The sequence below is a fragment of the Trifolium pratense genome, linkage group LG5 (genome assembly GCF_020283565.1).
Source record: "Trifolium pratense cultivar HEN17-A07 linkage group LG5, ARS_RC_1.1, whole genome shotgun sequence".
Lineage (NCBI taxonomy): Eukaryota > Viridiplantae > Streptophyta > Magnoliopsida > Fabales > Fabaceae > Trifolium > Trifolium pratense.
Genome location: NC_060063.1, coordinates 11,753,308 through 11,773,557, shown reverse-complemented (window position 1 = coordinate 11,773,557; position 20,250 = coordinate 11,753,308). Strand labels below are relative to the sequence as shown.

At 32.1% G+C, this 20,250-nt stretch overlaps 2 protein-coding genes across 2 annotated transcripts; one reads left to right on the top strand and one right to left on the bottom strand.

Moving 5' to 3' along the window:
- The first annotated feature begins 4,987 nt into the window (after positions 1-4,987).
- On the top strand, positions 4,988-11,085 carry LOC123884031. Its single transcript, XM_045933027.1, has 5 exons — positions 4,988-5,245; positions 5,955-6,178; positions 9,692-9,931; positions 10,138-10,286; positions 10,570-11,085. Exons 1-5 carry the CDS (start codon positions 5,156-5,158, stop codon positions 10,773-10,775), a joined length of 909 nt encoding a protein of 302 aa, XP_045788983.1. The 5' UTR covers positions 4,988-5,155; the 3' UTR covers positions 10,776-11,085.
- Positions 11,086-13,218: 2,133 nt separating this feature from the next.
- On the bottom strand, positions 13,219-18,343 carry LOC123884029. Its single transcript, XM_045933026.1, has 5 exons — positions 17,630-18,343; positions 16,687-16,790; positions 16,362-16,538; positions 14,007-16,000; positions 13,219-13,457 (listed from the first exon to the last, which is right to left on the bottom strand). Exons 1-5 carry the CDS (start codon positions 17,824-17,826, stop codon positions 13,308-13,310), a joined length of 2,622 nt encoding a protein of 873 aa, XP_045788982.1. The 5' UTR covers positions 17,827-18,343; the 3' UTR covers positions 13,219-13,307.
- Between the last annotated feature and the right edge of the window lie 1,907 nt (positions 18,344-20,250).

Genomic DNA, 20,250 nt, shown 5'->3' with positions numbered 1-20,250 from the left:
TATATAATTAAATTTATGCAAAATCATAATTTACATAATTCGTTTGGGGCTTAAATATGCAAAAGGTCCATGTACTTACGGGTCATTTGAGTTTTAGTCTCTGTATTTTAAAAACCTTTCATTTTGTCACTTCACTTTCATTTTATTTTAAAAAAATAGTTCATAAGCCGACTTTTGTGCTAATATCAAGAACAAGTATCCAGATTTTAAATTCTATTTTTTTTATGTCGTCCTTGAGTCAAAGAGACCATTGGTGATTTGATTTCAACAATGATGTGATTTCTAAATCGGTGGAAGGTGTACTTTAGAAAGTGGAGTTTATGTCAAGAAATGTTTAAGATGTATTTCAACTCTTGCGCAACATTATGCTAGCAACATGTTATTACCCAAAGAGATGAATGAAATTCATGTGGATATGTTCTGGTGAATAACTGAGTGGAAATAAGAAGAAAAAAAATGTCAAGCTTTGGAAGGTACTGAAATATAACATATTTATTAGAAATCACCTCACTAATAAGATTGACATAGGAAAATGTCAAGCTTTGGAATGGAATTCACGTGGATATGTTCTTGGTGTTGTTGTGTTTGTATATTTTATTATTGGTGTTATAAGAAAATGGCATGTTGTTCTATTTGCTTTGTACATTGTGGTCAATCGGCTGAAGTTTCATATATGTGTCATTTTATTGCCTTTAGTTGTGACAATTCTTAATATCTTGCCTTTAGTTAACATTCTATATGTGTCATAAGCCATTCATATAGATTCCTTCAAAAAAAAAGTCATTCATATAAATGACAATAGCTCGAAGATTTTTACCCAAACTCCACTACCAAGACCAATGTTTAATCTTCCCACCGAATCAGTTTCATTTGATTTGTTTCATGATTTTAAGTTTTGCGTTATAATCACTATAACAAGCTTTATCTTGAATTTTATTTGTTTTGTAATATTATACTTATATTGAATATTAACATTCAATATTTGATGTAGAGTAATAAGTCAGAGTAGCAAACAAGTTCTTCAATAGCCAAGTTTTTGGCCAATGTAAGACCTCTATAAACAACATAAAGTTTCACAAGCATCATGTCAGACGACTCACAAATGAAGCCAGAAAAGTCTGATAAGTAAAAATATAAATTGTATCTGATAAGACCCTCATAACTAGCTCTAATCGGGGAACCTAAACAACTACCGTCAACGTTGAGGACCACACAAGAGAAGTTTTCATTGTTCCATTTGATGAACCTGTACTAACGTGATTAGAGGAGAAAAAAGATGTGAAAATCTCGACCAAGCTCCGGATGTTGAAGGATAGCTGATTTAAGGACAAGATTCATTGTTTAAATAAATTAAATTATGATATCTTCATATACACCAAACACCAGCCGAGAAGGAATTAGCTTGGGGACACATGAAGCCAACCTTGAGTCAATCATGTGGGTCAATTAAAAAGAAGAAAGTTCAGTCAATATTGAATTCAATGTGGTGCCAAAAGTTTCTAGAGAATGTATAGTTCTAAACACAATGAAGGAAAGTCGTTTCTTGGAGGTTACATCGAGTAAAAATAGAGGAAGTGTCCAACTTTCGATGATTGAGTAAGGATAAAGCAGGAACCGAATTATGACAGGCTAACCGTAAGAAAAAGATGATATTCGCGTGTAACTATTTTACTTTAAATAAAATGCAGAAAGGCAAAAGTTTAGAAATAAAAAAATGATATTCGAATGTAACTATTCTACTTTATTTTATGTGCGCAGCAAATTTGAATTGTGTAAAATTGTTTTTGTAATAAAAATAAATTTAAATGTATATTGGTCTTCATATTTTCATAAAAGTAAAATTTAGATCCCTTATTAAAAAAAATGATTTCTTGGGCTCTTTTTTTTCCAAAATTTTAGTCATTATTTAATTATTGGCATTTTAATTTTTGAAGTAGCAAAATTTGTTACACAGATTTTTAAAGACATAAAAATTTGGTATTTTATCATTTTTTGTGTTAGATAATTATGAAATTTGAAATATTAAAATCTTAATTTTTATAGTCACTTTTTAACCCGTGCTTGACACTGGTCCGGATACTAGTAAATATAAAACCGGACAATAAAAGAGTTTGCAATCAAAGCAATAGAATTTATACCCAAATTGTACAAAATACAAAACCAAGCATTCGTAAGGGAGTTCATCGACTCCACCTAACCTAGGAAAAATAAATTACAAAGACAGAAAGAAAAAAGAACCTTGTTGGTCTTGGAGTTCCTTGGCCTCCTTGTCTCCTCCTTAGAGTTCTCCTAACTCTAGAGTGAATATTCAATGTATCTAAATATTTTGGAATGAATAATAGTGGAGGAAGAAAGCTCTATTTATAGTTTTTCAACTGGGTTTGGACTTTTTCTGCACGTCCATCGTACCCATGGTGGCCACGATGGAGTGTAATTTTGCCTTATCGTGGCCACGATGGATCATATCGTGGTACGATGGAAGATTTCTTCAGGATTTTCTGCGTGCTTTTCAAGTCATCATCGTGGTACGATGAAATAGATTTCTTCAATTTAACCGCCTTCTCATCGCGCCACGCTGAGATTCACCGTGGGTACGATGGCTGCGCTGCTTTATTACATTTTTGCATTTTTTTAATGATTTTTCCACTTTTCTTGCTTCTGGGCCAATTAACTTCACTTTTCCAGGTATTTGCTTGCTTTTGAGCTTCAATTGCTATTAAAACTACCAAAATTACTACTAAAAATATCATATAGTTGACTGTCATAAGATGACAAAATTACACTGCAGGTCTTTTATCTTTTTTTTGTAACATTTTGGTCCTTTATATACTTTTTTTTGTAACATTTTGGTCATTTATCTTTTATTTGTAACACTTTGGTCCTTTGTCATTTTTATTTGTAGCACTTTAGTTCTTTTTTTTTTTAACACTTTAGTCCTTATCTTATTTATTTATAAAAAATAAAGGATCTAAATGTTACAAATAAAAAATAATAAAGGACCATAGTGTTAAAAAAAAAAAAGAAGACCAAAATGTTATAAAAAAAAAGATAATGGATCAAAGTATTACAAAAAAATAAGATAAAGGACATGGGCGTAATTTTGTCTATTAGGATTTTTAACTTTAATCACAATTGAAAAACATGATCTAGTGGTTAAAAAACTTTATTGTAAGCAAATGATACGGGTTCGATTCCAACTGTAGACAAATTAATTTTTTTTAATATAAAACCGCAATAAAAAAAAGAGACAAAATAATTAGGTTTATGGTTAGTTTATCGGAATAAACTTAGAATATAAGAGATAAGACAAACTTATATTATAAGAGATATCCAAAACAAGTTTTACCAAGAAGACAAGACAAGTGTTAGCAACAAAAAAATATAAAGAATTTTTGTTTGATAAGCAGTTAAATATGAAGATTAATTTCAGTCAAGTATAATTATGTTACACATATATAACAAAAATGTAATTTTTTTTTTCGTTGAACAAAAATGTAATTTTAACTAGAGACTTGTTAAAAATATTCATAAAAATTATCAAAAAAAAAATATTCATAAAATCATAAAACTATTTAAACGGAGACAATTTTGTGATTAACCTTAAAAAAATATATCTATTACAATATATAAAAATGATACCTTAGTTTGGGCTGGATTTTTCTTAATACCTATTTTACCCTCATTTACTTGGTTGGTTATCAAACTACATCCACCCAATGGTAACCGCAGCATACCACAAAGTTATGCTATTCAAATTAATCTATAACAATATATATCTATTACAATATATAAAAAGGATACCTTAGTTTGGGCTGAATTTTTCTTAATACCTATTTTACCCTCATTTACTTGGTTGGTTATCAAACTACATCCACCCAATGGTAACCGCAGCATACCACAAAGTTATGCTATTCAAATTAATCTATAACAATATATATAAAGGATAGGTGAGTTTGGGCTGGATTTTTTATATTGTCCAAATTACCCTTCAATTTAAATTCAAATTTTAAATTCAAATAACACAATGGTTCTTTCTTATTAAGGTCTTCCAACTATCACAATTCTTGCAGAAATTTAAATAAGGTACATTTTTTAATTGCAAAACTTTATCAATCTCTGATTTTTAATTTCATAACATAAGAGTTGTTTTTTTTTTACATAAGTTAGACACAGGCAGGCGCGGAACGCGCCTGTCTGGCCCGCTAGTAATAATATCTATACATCTATACATAATATAAAGAGGATACCTCATTTTGGTATGGACATTATTTATTACCATTTTACCCCTAGCAGTTTCATTTCTATTGGTTTAAATTCAAATAACCCACTTTCATACGGTTGCTTACTAATAAATCATGTACACCATTTATCTATTCAAACATGTTTCTCGGTTACACAATAAATCAACTTTGATGTTTTTTAATTTACGAATTTTCACATTGGATTCAACATCTCTCTATGAATTAATTTGTTGTTTTCCAAAACCTAAATATTAAAAAAAAAAAAATTATTATGAAAAAAATTAAGATTTATCGTTTACAAACGTTACCAGAATAAAAATATGTGAATAGATGGGCACGAGATATTTTGTCTGCATTTTTCATTGTGCTAACGTGTATATCTCAGTTAGTAATGCATGATAATCTGTGCAATGAGATGTCCGCAGTTTCACTTAATAGTTTTTTACATTTAATTCAACGTGACTTAATTTGTTATTTTCTAAAAGTCAACTATTCATAAAAAAAAATAGATGTATAAAAAATTTAGAATAATTTTCAATATAAATTAGCATAATAGAAACCGTGGATCACACAGGCGGGCACGGAACGTGCCCGTCTGGCCGCTAGTAATAATAAAAAGGATTTAGAAGATTAGTTACACTTCCACATGGATACAAACACATGGTCATGAATAATACGTGTCGTAAGATGATTGGTTACTACCACGAAACCAAGCAACAAAAACCATCGAACAATAAAACATGTATTCCAAAAAAAAACAATAGAACATGCTCAATCCAATGACAATGAGTTAAAGTTAAAGTTAAAGTTTTTCATTCAGCTTTGAATTAACAAAATCTTCAAATCTCACGAATTTTAAATTTCGCATTCGGAAAATCAAATCCCTAGAATCGAAATTGAGCAAACTACAAACAATGGCAGAAAATCCTCCTCAAACGGTGTCGTTTAGTTCACAACCTTCTTCTTCTTCCTCTTCGCAGAAATCGCCACAAGATCTACCTCAGGTTGGTTTTCACAATCTACTTCCGTTTCGCAGTTTGCACAATGCTTCGTTTAATTGCTTTAATACCGAAAGCACGATACCAATTTTGATTTTTATTGAACGAACTTAAAGTAGGGTTTATTATCGTATTGCTTTTTTTCTTTCCCCTTTTGAATTCTTGATTTTTAATATGATATTTATAGACAAAAAGCTCACAGAACACCAATTTAAGCGAAATAACAACCTAATTTAGCGTTTTCTGTGTTAAAAACCTAATTTAGCTCAAAATTATGCTTGACTAATTGCAGTTATGAAGCACAAACACGGACACTAACAGGTAGGCACCAATACTAATTTAAGAAAATGTCATAATCTTAAATGTCTGTGTTGTGAAGTGTCGGACACCGGGACATGCTTAATACGAGGAGTGTCCATGCTTCATAGGTTATACATAGGGTTTGTCGTGGTTACCGCCACATTGTGATGTTTGATATTACAGAGAATTGTGGTCAAAAGCAGTCTTAATTGTATTTGTGCACGGTTTCGGTAACATAAAATCTGTTATGTTGCGGCCAAGATTGCAGTGTTGTACCTTCATTTAAAATCCTGTGATATGCATTATGTGGTTGCTTTGTGAATGTTTGAATGGAAATGTGCTGAGAATTGTTTTTGTTGTTCTAAACTCATGTGTTTATTTAAATGATAGTCATGATTTCTTCTGTGTGTTGTAGTCTCAGGTCCCGACATTTTCCAATTTACCGGCATATCCGGGTGGATATTATCAAATATATCCTGGCATGCACCCTGCATTGATTCCAGGGTTGACTCCGCCACTAATTGAGGAACATGCGAACCGTGGAGCTGGCTTATATGCTGTTCCTGTTAATCCTTTTGATAGACATGTTACTGGACTTCCGTACAACACTCTGATTCCGTTGACTTACCGCACACCCACGTAAGTAGCTAATTATTTTATTACAATTATATTCTGTTGTTGTATGTGAAGCTTAGTGATAACACAATTTATAGGAATTTATACTCGATTTGATACTTAAGCATATTCTATATTACATTTGGAAATAAATTAATATATTTATACTTTCAGCAGTGCTACATGGCACGACTGAATTTTCGTCTTAGTACTAACATATATAATAGAGCATACTATTTTTTACTGTGTATATATATATATATATATATATATATATATATATATATATATATATAGAGTCAGGATCCGTTGACACCAACTAGTTTGACACCAAATGTTACACCTCTCAATAACGTTTTAACCGATATAAATTTTATAAAATCCACCGTTGGATTGAAAGTTTACATCATATAGATCATTTGTGTAAAATTTCAGAGAAATCCAAAATCATTTGATATGCTATTGAGACACATAAAGATTAACGACATTTAAAAAAATACAAAAACCGTTAATTTTGATGTATCTCAATAACATATCAAATGATTTTGGATTTATTTGAAATTTTACACAAATGATCTATATGATGTAAACTTTCAATCCAACGGTGGATTTTATAAAATTTATATCGGTTAAAACGTTATTGAGAGGTGTAACATTTGGTGTCAAACTAGTTGGTGTCAACGGATCCTGACTCATATATATATATATATATATAAATATAATAATACTGTAAATTATAGAAACCGCCATAGCTAAAATAATTAGTCTTTTTGGATATATGGTCTTTTTGGTTGGTATATATATAAAAATTGATTAAATATTTTTTTCACTACAAAATTATCAAATTTTGTTTTTAGTTCTTATAAAAAAATGGTGTATTTTGATCCTAAAAATTATTATACAAACAATTTTAGTTCCTATTGTTAAAATAGCCAATGCATATTTTTCAATGATTCTTTCGCAGGCATATTTAGAACATTATAAAGAGTTCCTAAAAAGAAAACTATTTGATTTCTAATTCGAAATTTTTGTCACTTTTGTCTCTATCTTTTGAAATTTAAAAAATTCAAGATTAATTCTTCTCATTTTATAACAATTAAATGGCTTAATTGCATATTTGGTCCCTTTATGTTTATTTTAAGTTTCAATTTCGTCGCTTATATTTAAAAAGTTTCAAGTTGGTCATTTTAGACAAATTTTTGTTTAAATCGTCAACATGGCTAATAGATTTGTGTACGCAGACAATTTAGGAGGGTACTATCTAAAAAATTTAGAAGAAATTAACTCAAAATTTAATGAAAAGTCAGAAGAAATTAACTCACAATTTAACAAAAATGACGAACTTATGTTGACATCAATAACATAAGGGACCAACTTGAAATTTTTTAAACATAAGAGGTCAAATTGAAACATAAAATAAACATAAATGACTAAATATGCAATTAAGCCAAATTAAATAAAAACATATTTAATCTAAAATAATATACAAACAACCGCTGGAAAAAAAAAAGTGTACAATCCAAAAAAAATACAACAACCGCTTAAAAATAAATTATGTACAAATGCTGTAAAAATATATGTAACCGCCTGTCGTGTGCTTGAGAGGACAACTTGTGTCTTGCTCTCAAGCATTTTCCTTATACTTTTCCATAAGCTTGTATTGTAACATGGGTATATTTTTTTAAAATATAACGTTCCATACTTTGTTTCCCTTTGGGTGAACTGTCAAGGGACTATTTGGTTTGAGAAATTGTTTCCAATTTTAATTACTTGTTTTCAGTTTTAATTATAAAAAAACCGCCATGTTGCTTTCACTTTATTTCCCGCATTCAAATATTCATAATTTTGGACAAAATAATGAAACAAGTTTGGAAACACGAAATAAGGTGTCAGTTTTGTTATAACAAAACTGACCAAGGTAAAATTATTTCTACAACTTACAATATCAACACTTATTTAATTATTTGGATTGTCAAAACTTAAAATAAAAATTTATAATTACATTATTTAATTCAGCGAGCAAGCTGTAACTTGTAGCAATGTGGCAAAGGAGTTTGCTGCACAGTAGTAGTTCTATTTCCTCAGAGTTAGGTTTGATGGTTCTCACTTGTCACACATAGATAATATTATGCATTCGAGTTAAATTGCAAAATGCATAAATAGGGTTTGCTCACAAGAGGACTTCTAAAGGGGGCATAAACCTTGGGTGTGTTCGATAGAGTGCTGTTTTAAGTTTTCCTGGACAGAGCTTTTAACAGACTAACAGATTGTAGTTTAATCTATCAGATTTGAACTTGGATTAAGCATTTAATCATTTAAGGAAAATTGGCCTTGGGGTTAAACCTTGGATGTTCTTATATGATCACATTAATTATAGTTGTACTACCACGTGCTTTTGAAGTTCTTGGTTGTCTCTTTGATGGCCAAGTCTAACATGCACAAGTGACTTGAGTGTTTCATGGTTCACAACATTTATTTACCATTGGATCAAGAAGTCCATCATATTCAATAGTGCACTCTCCACAGTTAATATTTTCCCATTTCCTTTCTTTTCCCACTGTTCGCCCTTGTTCTAAAGGGGGTCTGTTGTCAAACGAAAGTCCGACACTGCAGTGAGAGGAAGAAAGAAAGTTGCACATGGCATGATGAAGGTGCAGCGGAGTGGCACACAGCGGTGATGGGGCTCTAACTCTAACCCCCTTTTCCCTCTTATTTATTTTTTGTGTTTTCTTCTTCTTGCTCTCTTTTCACTCCAATTTTTTTTTTCCAGATCTGCTTACATTCTTTGTTTCTACTTTTTTGTGTTAATCTTGTTTCTCTTCTATCACATAATAGTTGCAAGTCATTTTTTTCAAATAACTTTGCTATTCGATCTACAATTTGGGTTTATTTCCCAATTGCAATTTTTATTTTCTTTACGGAAGATGAGATAAAGATGTGATAGTATGCTGAAAGCTAGGATGAATTGCACATGAAGAGAGAGATAATGGCTAGGGAAATGGGCTGTGGAAATTTTCCATGGCCATGCATGTGATCAAATCTTCAAGATTTTGAATGATTCCATTGTAGACGGAAAAAAAATCAATCTTGATAATTGGGATAAATAAATCTTGAAGTTTAAAATGATATCTTCTTCTTTTTTTTTTCTTGAATAATTTTTGTTTTTAATTCAACATTGTTGCATGTGTTCTGGAAAAATAAAGCGAGTGTTTTAGGGTACATGATGATAAAATTTTGTGATGTAATTTGATCCAACAATCCAAATAAGTATTGTACCATGCAAAACATGTGAAGGTCTTGCATGTTAGAAGAAGCCCTCTTTGATATATATTTTCTTTTCCACCACTATCATTCAGAGCTTGACTGAATGTTCAAATCATTTGCTACCAACCAGATCTCAACGAAAGAATAAAAAATGGAAATTTTAAACAATGCAATATTTTGGTGAAAATTTGACCAACATATTTATTTTTTTGGAACAATATGTTCATTAATATAATATTAATGCTTTCTTTAACTGAATGGCTATTTTAACAGTAGACCAAGCTCTGAAGCTGCTGCTGGTGGTGAAAATCAGGGGCAAGCAGGACAGCAACAGCATCCTCAGCAGCAACAGCCTGCACCTCAGAGACAAGTTGTTGTTAGGAGATTTCAAATTGCATTTCAAATCGATCTGCTACTTATGTTGAAACTGGCAGCTGTGATCTTTTTGTTCAATCAAGATGGATCGAGACAGCGGCTTGCTGTCCTTGTTGTATTTGCTGTTATTGTATATTTGTAAGTGTTCATCTGTTATTCTTTAAAAAGATGTTTCTGCTTTCTAGTTATGCTGTGTGTGACTGTTATGTTTTAGAACTCAAAGTCACGTCTATTCAATTTTTTATATACTCCATCAATGTCAGTGCCATGTAATATCACTGAACTAGATAATGATTAGACTGTGAATGTAAGCTGTAGTATTGATCAATTGAGATGTGTTCCAGATACCAAACTGGAGCTCTGACACCGATTATAAGATGGCTTTCACAAAATATGCAAAGAGCGGCAGCACCTCCTCGTCCACCAAGACCTGCAGCTAGGGCTGAAAATGTACCTCCAGCAAGGCCGGAGGCTGACAATGCTGCTCCAGCAGGTATGATGTGCTTACTATTTTATTCAAATGATTTTGCATTTGCTTCTTTCGGGAAACATTAGTAATGAAAGAGAGCACGATGCAAATGCAATATTGATGTAATTTGGCGAGTATGTTTCATGGAAGCATACACAAACTTCATGTTATCTATTCATTAATTTTCTTTTGGGATGGATTTCGTTTTCCCAATACATGAACTGGTTTCTCTATGGAAGGTACAATTTAAGTTTCAATCACTTACTGACATATGCTTTACCGTTGCTTGATATTAACTATTTGGCAGAGGGTCAACCTGAAGCTGCCGTTGGGAACCAGCCTGATAATGATGCAGACCGTGCAATTGAGAATGAGAACGAGAACATCCCAGAAGCTGCTGGTGGCAGAGGCAATGGTGGCAACCAGTGGTGGGGCATTGTAAAAGAAATCCAGATGATTGTTTTTGGATTTATCACTTCCCTACTCCCTGGGTTCCACAATCACATGGATTGACTTATGGCCTATAGCAGCATGCCAGAAAATAGCAGAGGGTTTTCCGAAATAAGATGTATAGCAACAGAAGTTTCAAGCGTCTTAATTAATACATAGTTAGGTGCAACTATAATTCAGTGAAAATCAAAAGTATGGTGATAATTTATAGGGTGCCATTGCCATTTTTGTATCATTACTTGGATTGTTGATAGAACTGTTTTTATGGCTTCCATGCCACAAGGAAGTGATTTGTACTTCAGAGGGGCAGTAGTTAATCCACCCCTGGTGTCTATTTATGATCGTCAGTGTTTGATAAGTTGTTTCTTTCCAATCCAAACTATACTATCTTTCAAAAAAATGTCTTTTCAGCTTCTGCCAAATTTCTTTAGTAATATAGTAATTGTTGGGATTAATTCATAAGCAAACTTTTGTCAAAAAAAAATAATTCATAAGCAACCTGAGTGAGTACCTTTAACTTGCATCATGAGAGGAATTGGATTTCTTGTAGTTACAACAGGACACTCTAATTGATTTCGGCTGTCCGATTTGCGATTGTCTTACTTTGTAAAATTGAATTTGAAATTTCAACTCTTTGTTCTCAAATTGACAGTTGAGATCCACTCATTACATTGTCAAACTGCGTAGAATTCCTACAACGGGGAATTCAGGTCCATTGTGAGATCTTTTATTCTTTTCTTTTTTGTATTATTGATATTGTTAAAAATTGCAAATTAAACTCCAATTGTTTCTTCCCCATTTATGAACTCCAATATTGGTTATTTCAATAATTTTTTTAATTATCTCATACAAACATTCTTGCTCTTACCACACTCCAATTCTCAGAATTTCTCCCCCATTTATGAACTCCAACATTGGTTGAGAAATATTGTGATAGGAGTAGAGTTAGTTTTTCTATGCTCTGTCTATGATTATCATAGACCCAGCATAGAAAAACTAACTTTGAAATTTCTTAGTTGGTGGTATTTGAAATTTCTTAAAATTAGCTTTGACAAAATATTTTATAAAATTTAATCGCTCTAAATTTTTTCTAAATTAATCATCTAAACAGTAAAATTTCTATTAAAGAATTTGAATTGTCCTTTAAATTTACCTTCAATAAAAAAAATTCCAAACACACCAACATATTTATGAAGTTGAAGGCTGAAACGGACATATGGCTGGCCGGTTGGTAATTTTTGTGGCTGAAATGTGATTCAAATTAGTTATATTTACTTTCAAGTCAATAAGCATTATTATATGAAATAATTGTTTATAATTTGACTACTAAAATGAGTTTTATGTTTTCTCACATTACTATGTCGAATACATGTACAAATAAATTTGTCTCTCATGAAATGAAAGTACTAGACAAGCTTCCATTTGATGGAACACACCACCTAATTTTATAGTTGTTGATTTCTTCAAGAATAGTAGGTTACCCTAATTATTGGTTCAAATAATATTTTTTGATTGGTTTGTTATATGTTCCTTTGCTCCCTTCTTTGTATTATTTTTTTTTTTATAATAATAAATTTATTACTGACTTCAAATTATTGGTGGTAGCTGAGATTCCAATGTAGTTAAAAAATTCAACTATACATTTTTATTTATAAAAACCTATGAAAAATAGATATAAATACATGCACCAAAACACGACACGAACATTGAAACGTTAATAAGATAAAAAATTTAAAAATGACATCAATGTAGTAATTGTCATTGGATCTCGAAGGTGCAAGGTGGCAAGGATAAGGTAGAATTTGGAATGATAAGATTGTGTGACGTGTATATACAAAGTGGAACTTGCAAGTGTGTTTCCACGTGAACTGTTAATTTATTCGAGCTACTTTTGTCACTCTAGTATTCACGCACCCTATTTTTATAGATTCTCTACTTAAGTAACAGATGTTAAAAAGTCAAAAAAATTTGAAAAAAATGTCATCAACTACTTAAGTACAGATAGTGTTTGAGTAACCGGGCTGCAAAAGTAACTCCCATGAAATTATAGCAACCAACCAATTTAAAATCAATAAAATTCCCAAATTATTTATGGAATTAAAAGTTCTTGATTACTTGACAAATTTCAAAAACTAAATTAACACACTAAACATGACTAATATGGTCGATTTTTTATTGCTACATTTTAGGAACAACTTTGTGTTGTGGTCAAAATACATATTGACAAAGAAGAATAGTCAGTTTATTTAATAAAATGGTAAGCATCAAATAATTTAATCTTTAGAATTAACAAAATTTAAAATGATCCTTCAAATTGAAAATTCTCAATTATACTACTTTTTTGGTCAGTCAATTAAAAAGTTTATTTAATTTCAACCAATACTAATTTGCATGTAAATAAGAGTCATTGATTATCATAATTTATTGATTTATGTAAATCCGGATGCATATATTTACATATTCATTCTCATTGAACATCTGCAAAACTCTGGTATGATACTAAGACTGCAGAAAAGGGACACATTTCTTTATTAGGCAAAAGAATTGTAATTACAAAAATGTATATACATGTCTAAACAAGATTCATCTCTCATCTCACATCTCAGACAAAAGATTGCTGATTTTCCGAAGCTCCTTGAGAGCTGTCATGGCAGTAATCTGCCCTTTTCCAACAAGAACATTCTTAGATAAATTATCCGATGAAGCTCCCTGGCCCCGATCCTGCTGGAAAACAGATTCAATCACCTGCACCACAAAAAACAATTGTTAAGATAAGTTTGAAACAGGGATAAACGATACTAGTTTTGAGATATATAGGATTTCATGTGAAACCAAAATCAAATTTGAAAATATATACTTTTAGTTCCTACCATTCCTACCGTTCTACTTTATCCCTAACGAAAAATCCAAATTTTCTTTTCAGTTCCAATATATTTAATAAAAATAGCGTGCTTTTAGTCATGAGACTACAAATAAACACATTTTTTTACAAGTGTTCAAATTATGCTATAGCATCGTTATAGCATAACAAGATTTGAACAAATTGCTATTCTTCTACTATACACTATTTAGTACAAAGTGTGTCAAATAGTGGCGCTATATCAAGGTAGCGTAGCGGAATTTGAATATACCGCTGCAATCCGCCATTCACAACACTGATTAAACAGACATAAACAATGAAAAAAATTTCTTTTAGGGACTTTAGTTGAAATATCATGATTTATAAAGACCAACACTTGTCATATCTTGCTAAACAACTTGTCATTGAAGACTGGTAGCGAGAAAGAACGTTACCTGAATATGGTCAAGCATAGACTGCCCAATGTTCTTCAAAGTTCCCATCATATTTTGGTCTGCAGAATCTCCTCTGGAACCAACAGAACTACAATGTCCATTAGCAGCAGGTGAGGCTGGTGGCGATGCCAATGAATTACTTTGATTACTAATACTGTTGGCAGACTTCGTCGCCTCGGCAGCACCACCTCCTACTTTCTCGGAGATAGCCTCAACGGTGTTCCGTCCAAATTTCCAAAACCACTGTAATTTATTCTGTTTTCTCTCTTTAGGTTGTGTGGCTGAATTTCCTTCACCGTCATTATTGCACCCTGATGTCTGAGGTAAGTTCTGAGAAGGATCAGGGATTGGCAATGGTAAGGGTGGATCACTGGGACTGGTATCTGAAGTTTCATTGGATTGATTATTTCCTTGATCATCATTATTGCTGACTGAGGTCGGAGGCACATTCACAGGTAGATCAGAGATCGGAAGGGGTGGATCAATAGGACTAGTTTCTAAAATTTCATTACATTCATCTAGGGATAAATAAGATGTAGCACTATTTTTTTCTGAGGCGATTTCATGATCATTGGCCTCATTAGGAGGACTAGTGGAGTCGGAATAGATAGACGAATCTTCCTCATGTCCAGAATTTCCACTTGGACATTTATCATCAGAATTGTTGTCGCTGTTACAGCCACTATCTTGTTGTTCTATTTCAACTGCTTCAGAAATATTATCCTGCTCGCTTAAGATTTCATCATGACGCTGCTCATGTTCTGTGTTTTCCTCAGCGCCAAGTGCTTTACGCAGATCTTCTAACAAACTGCGCCTAAACGATGGCTTAGATCCCCTTTGTCCGCTTAGAACCCTTGATGGAGGCGGGTCAGATTCCGTTCTTCGCAAACGTATTTTAATCTTTTCTGTCCATCCTTTCTTCCGAGTTGGAATCTGATTTTCTACAACATCTTTCTTACGTTCTTCGGCCTTTTGAGCAACTCTCCACTTTTCTTCCCAGTAGCTATCAGGTACGAAATTCAGAGGAGTTTTTGGAGACACAGATTCAGATGGAAGGACCGTGGATCTCGTAGACGTCATTTTACTTTGGTAATGAGACTCTACAAGCAAAAGCGATGAGGACGAAATATCAATACTTAAAGCAAGATCCTGCAAGGATTTAGCCTTCTCTAGTAGTTTTTCGATGGTAATGTTTTCGGGGAAGTTTAGTAGTCTTTGGAGACAGGTTGTAGGGTTTTCAGTTGCAAGTAGAGATGATCTTAAATAAAGTAACATTGCTACAGCAATAGCCGATATAAATGCTCCACGAGGTGATTGTAAGATCCTGAACCCGTAATCTATGTTGTCATCAGCACTATTTTCCACTTTGCTGTTATCTGATGCAAAGATCTCATCCCAAATGATTAATAGTCTGTCAAGTGAAAATTCTCGTCCAAATAAAACTCGCAACCATCGAAGATAAAAGTACTGCGGTTCAACTCCAAGGTCCAAAAGATGGCTATGAAGAGAAGAATCAGCAAGAGATAACAAATGATACAATGCCATAGAAGCTTCAATCACAGGAGGCAAGCCAGTATGGGAGCCAGCTACAGGAGAGGAAGAAAAGAAATCGGCCATTGCAACTGAACCATTGGCCCCCTTCATTAAAGCATCAAACATACAGTATGCGTCATGTTCCATGAATTTCTCTGATAACACGATGCCGAGTTCACCTTCAGCTCCATATGCATCACTTAGTAATACAATGGACTGAATCTCAGGTTCAAGTTCGTCAATACTATTGGCTTTCATTGCATTTCCGTGGGAGCCAATTTCATCCTCCGTCATGTCAGGAGATTTCCTAAAATCAAAGCTGTAAGTAAGATCATTCTCTTGACATAAAAGACCATCAAATTTGTCTGTAAAGTGATCCTCATAAAGCTTCCGAACTTCTGAGAGACGCTCCAAATCAACTTGGAGAACATAAAGTAGAGGAGCAAGTAATTCATGCATTCCTATAAGAGAATAAAAGCAATCCGTAAATATAAAGTAAACTATTTTCACGTCATATAACATGAAAGAAAAATTAGTTATTTGAAAGCACAGAAGCTAAACAAATTGAGTTTATACTTGATCATATCTAGGTTTCTCAAAAATTTAATCCCTTAATTTTCAGCTCTCTTTTCTATACTTTTTCCTTTTAAATAACAAATAAATCTGATCAACTAGGTGGTTATGAAAAATAAGTTAGCTATGTTATGTATTTGGTGTTGGAAGGAAAATTGCAACACCTTTAAATGAAAGCATAAACAAAATGGAGGAAAATTTAAAAGATTGATATATTGCTTGAAATTATTGCTTTGCTGAGAAATTTACCTTGTCTATAACCACATTCTGGGTTCTTGAGACACCATAGCAATAAAATGCGTCTCAACATGCCTTGGCATCCTGGTGTTTGGAAATAACTGCCATGTTCTGGGTATAAACGTGATAAATCCTGATCAACCAATCTCTCGAGCTCTGCATTGCGGAAAAAGCGACTCCATGTACTATCTGCGTATAAAGGTCATATTATATCAAATACAGATAAATTAAAAATTTTCATACTGGCACGAGGCAGAGAAGGCTATCTGATGGAAATATTCCACTTTTGTATCAACTTTGTTTTTACCGGAAATGGGGGAGAATATCAATGATTTACCTGGATTTTGTGAAAGTGGATTGTCCATTTCAAGATTCGATGAATTGGTTCCATTCTTTGGAACAGGTGGTTCAACAAGGAGGTGCCTTCTCAACCTGGCATACCTGACAAGACAAAAAAACAGTTTATGATTACTATACGCATAAGCAAGAAACACAATTAGCTTGCAAAGTGAAGTAATTGTTAGTGTACAACTCCGGTATCAAACAAAAAAACTCTTCTTCAAAGTACGAAGAAAACACTGAATTCATAAACTACACAAGCAATCTTCAATTCCAGAAGTTATTACAGCTTAATCTTCTTCCATTTTCTACCAATGAAATTTTATATGCCAATCTATAGTCTCAAAGGTAAATAATATTACTGCTTTTAACCAAATTAATGCAACCAAAAATACAAATTTTGAAAATTTTTTTGGAAGAAAATCATCATAATTTCCTGTGTTTCTGTATGATTTTATCTCATGATAACTCCACCATAAAAATCAAAGCTAAACTATATTCTAACAAAATCAGCATAGTATACTATATTATTATGAACTTATGCATACTTACAATTTGAGCCTGTTTGAATTAACTAATTAATTTTGAGCTTATAAAAATAGCTTGTGCAAATAAACAAACATTTATGTTAATTTCACAGGCGAAAATTGCATCTTTATAAGCTGTTTGTTCATAAACTATGTGACAAGCTTATAAAACTTATTTATAAGCTGTTTGTTCATAAACTATGTGACAAGCTTATAAAACTTATTTATTTGCATAAGTTGTTTCGTATAAGCTCAAAATTAAGCCAATCCAAACGGTATATCATGATTCATCCATCAACATAAGCATTGAATTTTAAGGAATCCAATTTAACAATATCTAAACCACTATTAAAAATTAACCAAAAAATAAATAAATAAAAAACACTGAAAAACTTGATTTTGAAGCTAATTTACCTTCTTCTACAATCAGCAGTAACTCGACGAAGATCATCAATGGAAGCTGCAGAAGAAGAAGGTAAAACCCCAAGATTTATACGCCACTGCAACCCTCTAAGATCACCAAATCTCCCTTTTTCCGGCTCCGATCTACGAGAAACAGAGTCCGAACTCAAAATTGGCGACAACAATGGATCCACAACAGCTCGATGCATGACCTTGAAGAAATTCCACGACGCAATTCCAGAAAAAACCAAACTTTACACAAGATAAGAAAACCAGCAGAAAATGCCCAAAATTGAGTTGAGCTCAATTGAAAAAGAAGCAAAACCCTAATTTACTTGAAATTTTTATCCTTTTCTTAAAAGGAAATAGAAGCTTATTAAATTGAGGTTTGAAAGTGAAAAATGAAGTGAATTGAGAAATTTCCAACAGAATTGAAGTGAGTTAATAATTTTGTTGTAGAGTAATTCAATTATGTGTTTATGTTGAGAGAGAGAAGTTTGTTTGTGTGTAAGAAGAGAGAAAGAGGAGAAAAAGAAGAAGGAAGATGGTGTGTAAAAGGTGGTGGTAATGAATAATGGTGATGATGATGTGTGTGTATATGTGGATTGCTTGCTTGACCTGTGGGAAGGTATGTTGAGTTGTCTTGTTCATGTAAAATTCCACATCATTTTGTGGTTTTGCTCATTGTTATCTTCTTTCTTACTTGTCATGAATATTCCATGGTATAAATTTTACCAAAAATACTTCCATACTACTAATACTTTTTTTTTTTAAAAAAAAACGATATTCATTCATTCAAATAGACAGAGTACATCGATCGAAATCATTACATATTCAAATTGACTAAAAACTAAAAAGAATGAATCTACGAACAAACTCATAATATCCGAGTTAATAGCATAAAACGACTCAATGTCTACATCCGAGTTAATAGCATAAAACGACTCAATGTCTACATCCGAGTTAATAATAAAAACCAAGTGTCCGGAATAATCATGCATCCGGATCTGCAACGTTAACGACTTTAAAATCATTGAATCTGCTCTGAATTTGGATTGAAACAAATCTGCAAATTTAAACAAAACAAACACTGTACAAAGACGGGACAAATACCGTACAAAGACGGGATAACAAACAACTCCACATTAAGGCGAGACAAACGAAGAAATCGCAAAGGAAAAACTCAAATGAAACCTAAAATTATGTGTAAATCAATAGGGGTGATTCCAGATCATAATTGATCCTATCCTAAATCTCTAATGGATGAACCAAGAAAAAAACAAAAGCAGAATTAAGGTTAGTAAGAGTATGGCCGGTGGCTGAGTGGAGAATTAGGGTTACTATAATACATTATTTCATCTAAAATATAAGTAAAAGTTAAGGTTTTTTTTTTGTTATCTTAGTTGGTAGGGACACCATATATATTAATATTATGATGGAGTCAGGGTTTGAATCCCGGACAGGTGAGACCTACTCAACCCCTATATAATTTTGAGGTATTTATCCATCAAAACAAATCACTTCAGAAGATTTGTATATGGGACCCACAAGTAACTTGTAATTAACTTTTATTTCACATGCATATGATTTGTTCTCATTTGTTGATAAATAAATATATCCTCAAATTATGAAGGGGTAATTTAGAAAAAACCAAACTATATCTTGATAATTTGGATAATTTGATGGTATTTACCCAGCGATCAATGAAAATGAGTCATATATGCATGTGAAATAAAAATTAGTTACAAGTTAATTTTGGGTATCACATGTAAATTTACTTATGTAGCTAGTTTTCATTGGTTATTGGGTAAATACCTCAAATTACCAAAGCATAGAGTAAGGCACCGTTTGACCCTACTTATTTTCTACTTTTCTACTTCTCCATAAAAGAAATAGAGAAGTAGAAAATTGTATTTGACCCTATTTTTTCTTAAAAGAATTAGAGAAATAAAGTAAAGAAGTAGAAAATAAGGAGAAGTTGGGTCAAACACAATTTTTTATTTGTTTACTACATTTAAGGAGAAGAAAAAAGTAGAAAATAAGTAGGATCAAACGAGACCTAAGTCTCATAAAAAATTAATTAAAAAAAAAAGGGTGTTTTGTCTAAATTTTCAATTATCGTACATCAACTTTTTTATTTATCAAATTATCTTATATTTAAAATGGAATATTTACCACCAAAAAGTTGAGTATAATGTGACGAACTAAAATATCGAGGGAGAGAAGTGTTTAAATTTAATGTTTTAAAAATGAGTAATCTTTGTTGAAAAATCTATATTGAATATATAAATGTGTTTTTCCTCTCGATTAAATTTTTTCATATATGAGTTAGAGATCAAATCATTGATCTTAATATTGTTTGGCTACTTCGTTATGTGATTGGTGAAAATTGATATATTTCGGGTCACCTCCTGGTCAATAATGGCTGCTTTATTTCTTGATTTTTTTCAAAAAATAAATATTGATAGCTAATTTGGTCACTTGTGTTGTGTATCTATCTAGTATTTGCTTCTAATTTCCAGCTGTTTCTTAGAAGAAAAAAAGGATAAATTTTATGTGACATATACTTTTTTGGAGAAAAAAATGCATGGATATTATATTGTTGGACAATATATAAACAACGTATAAAAATT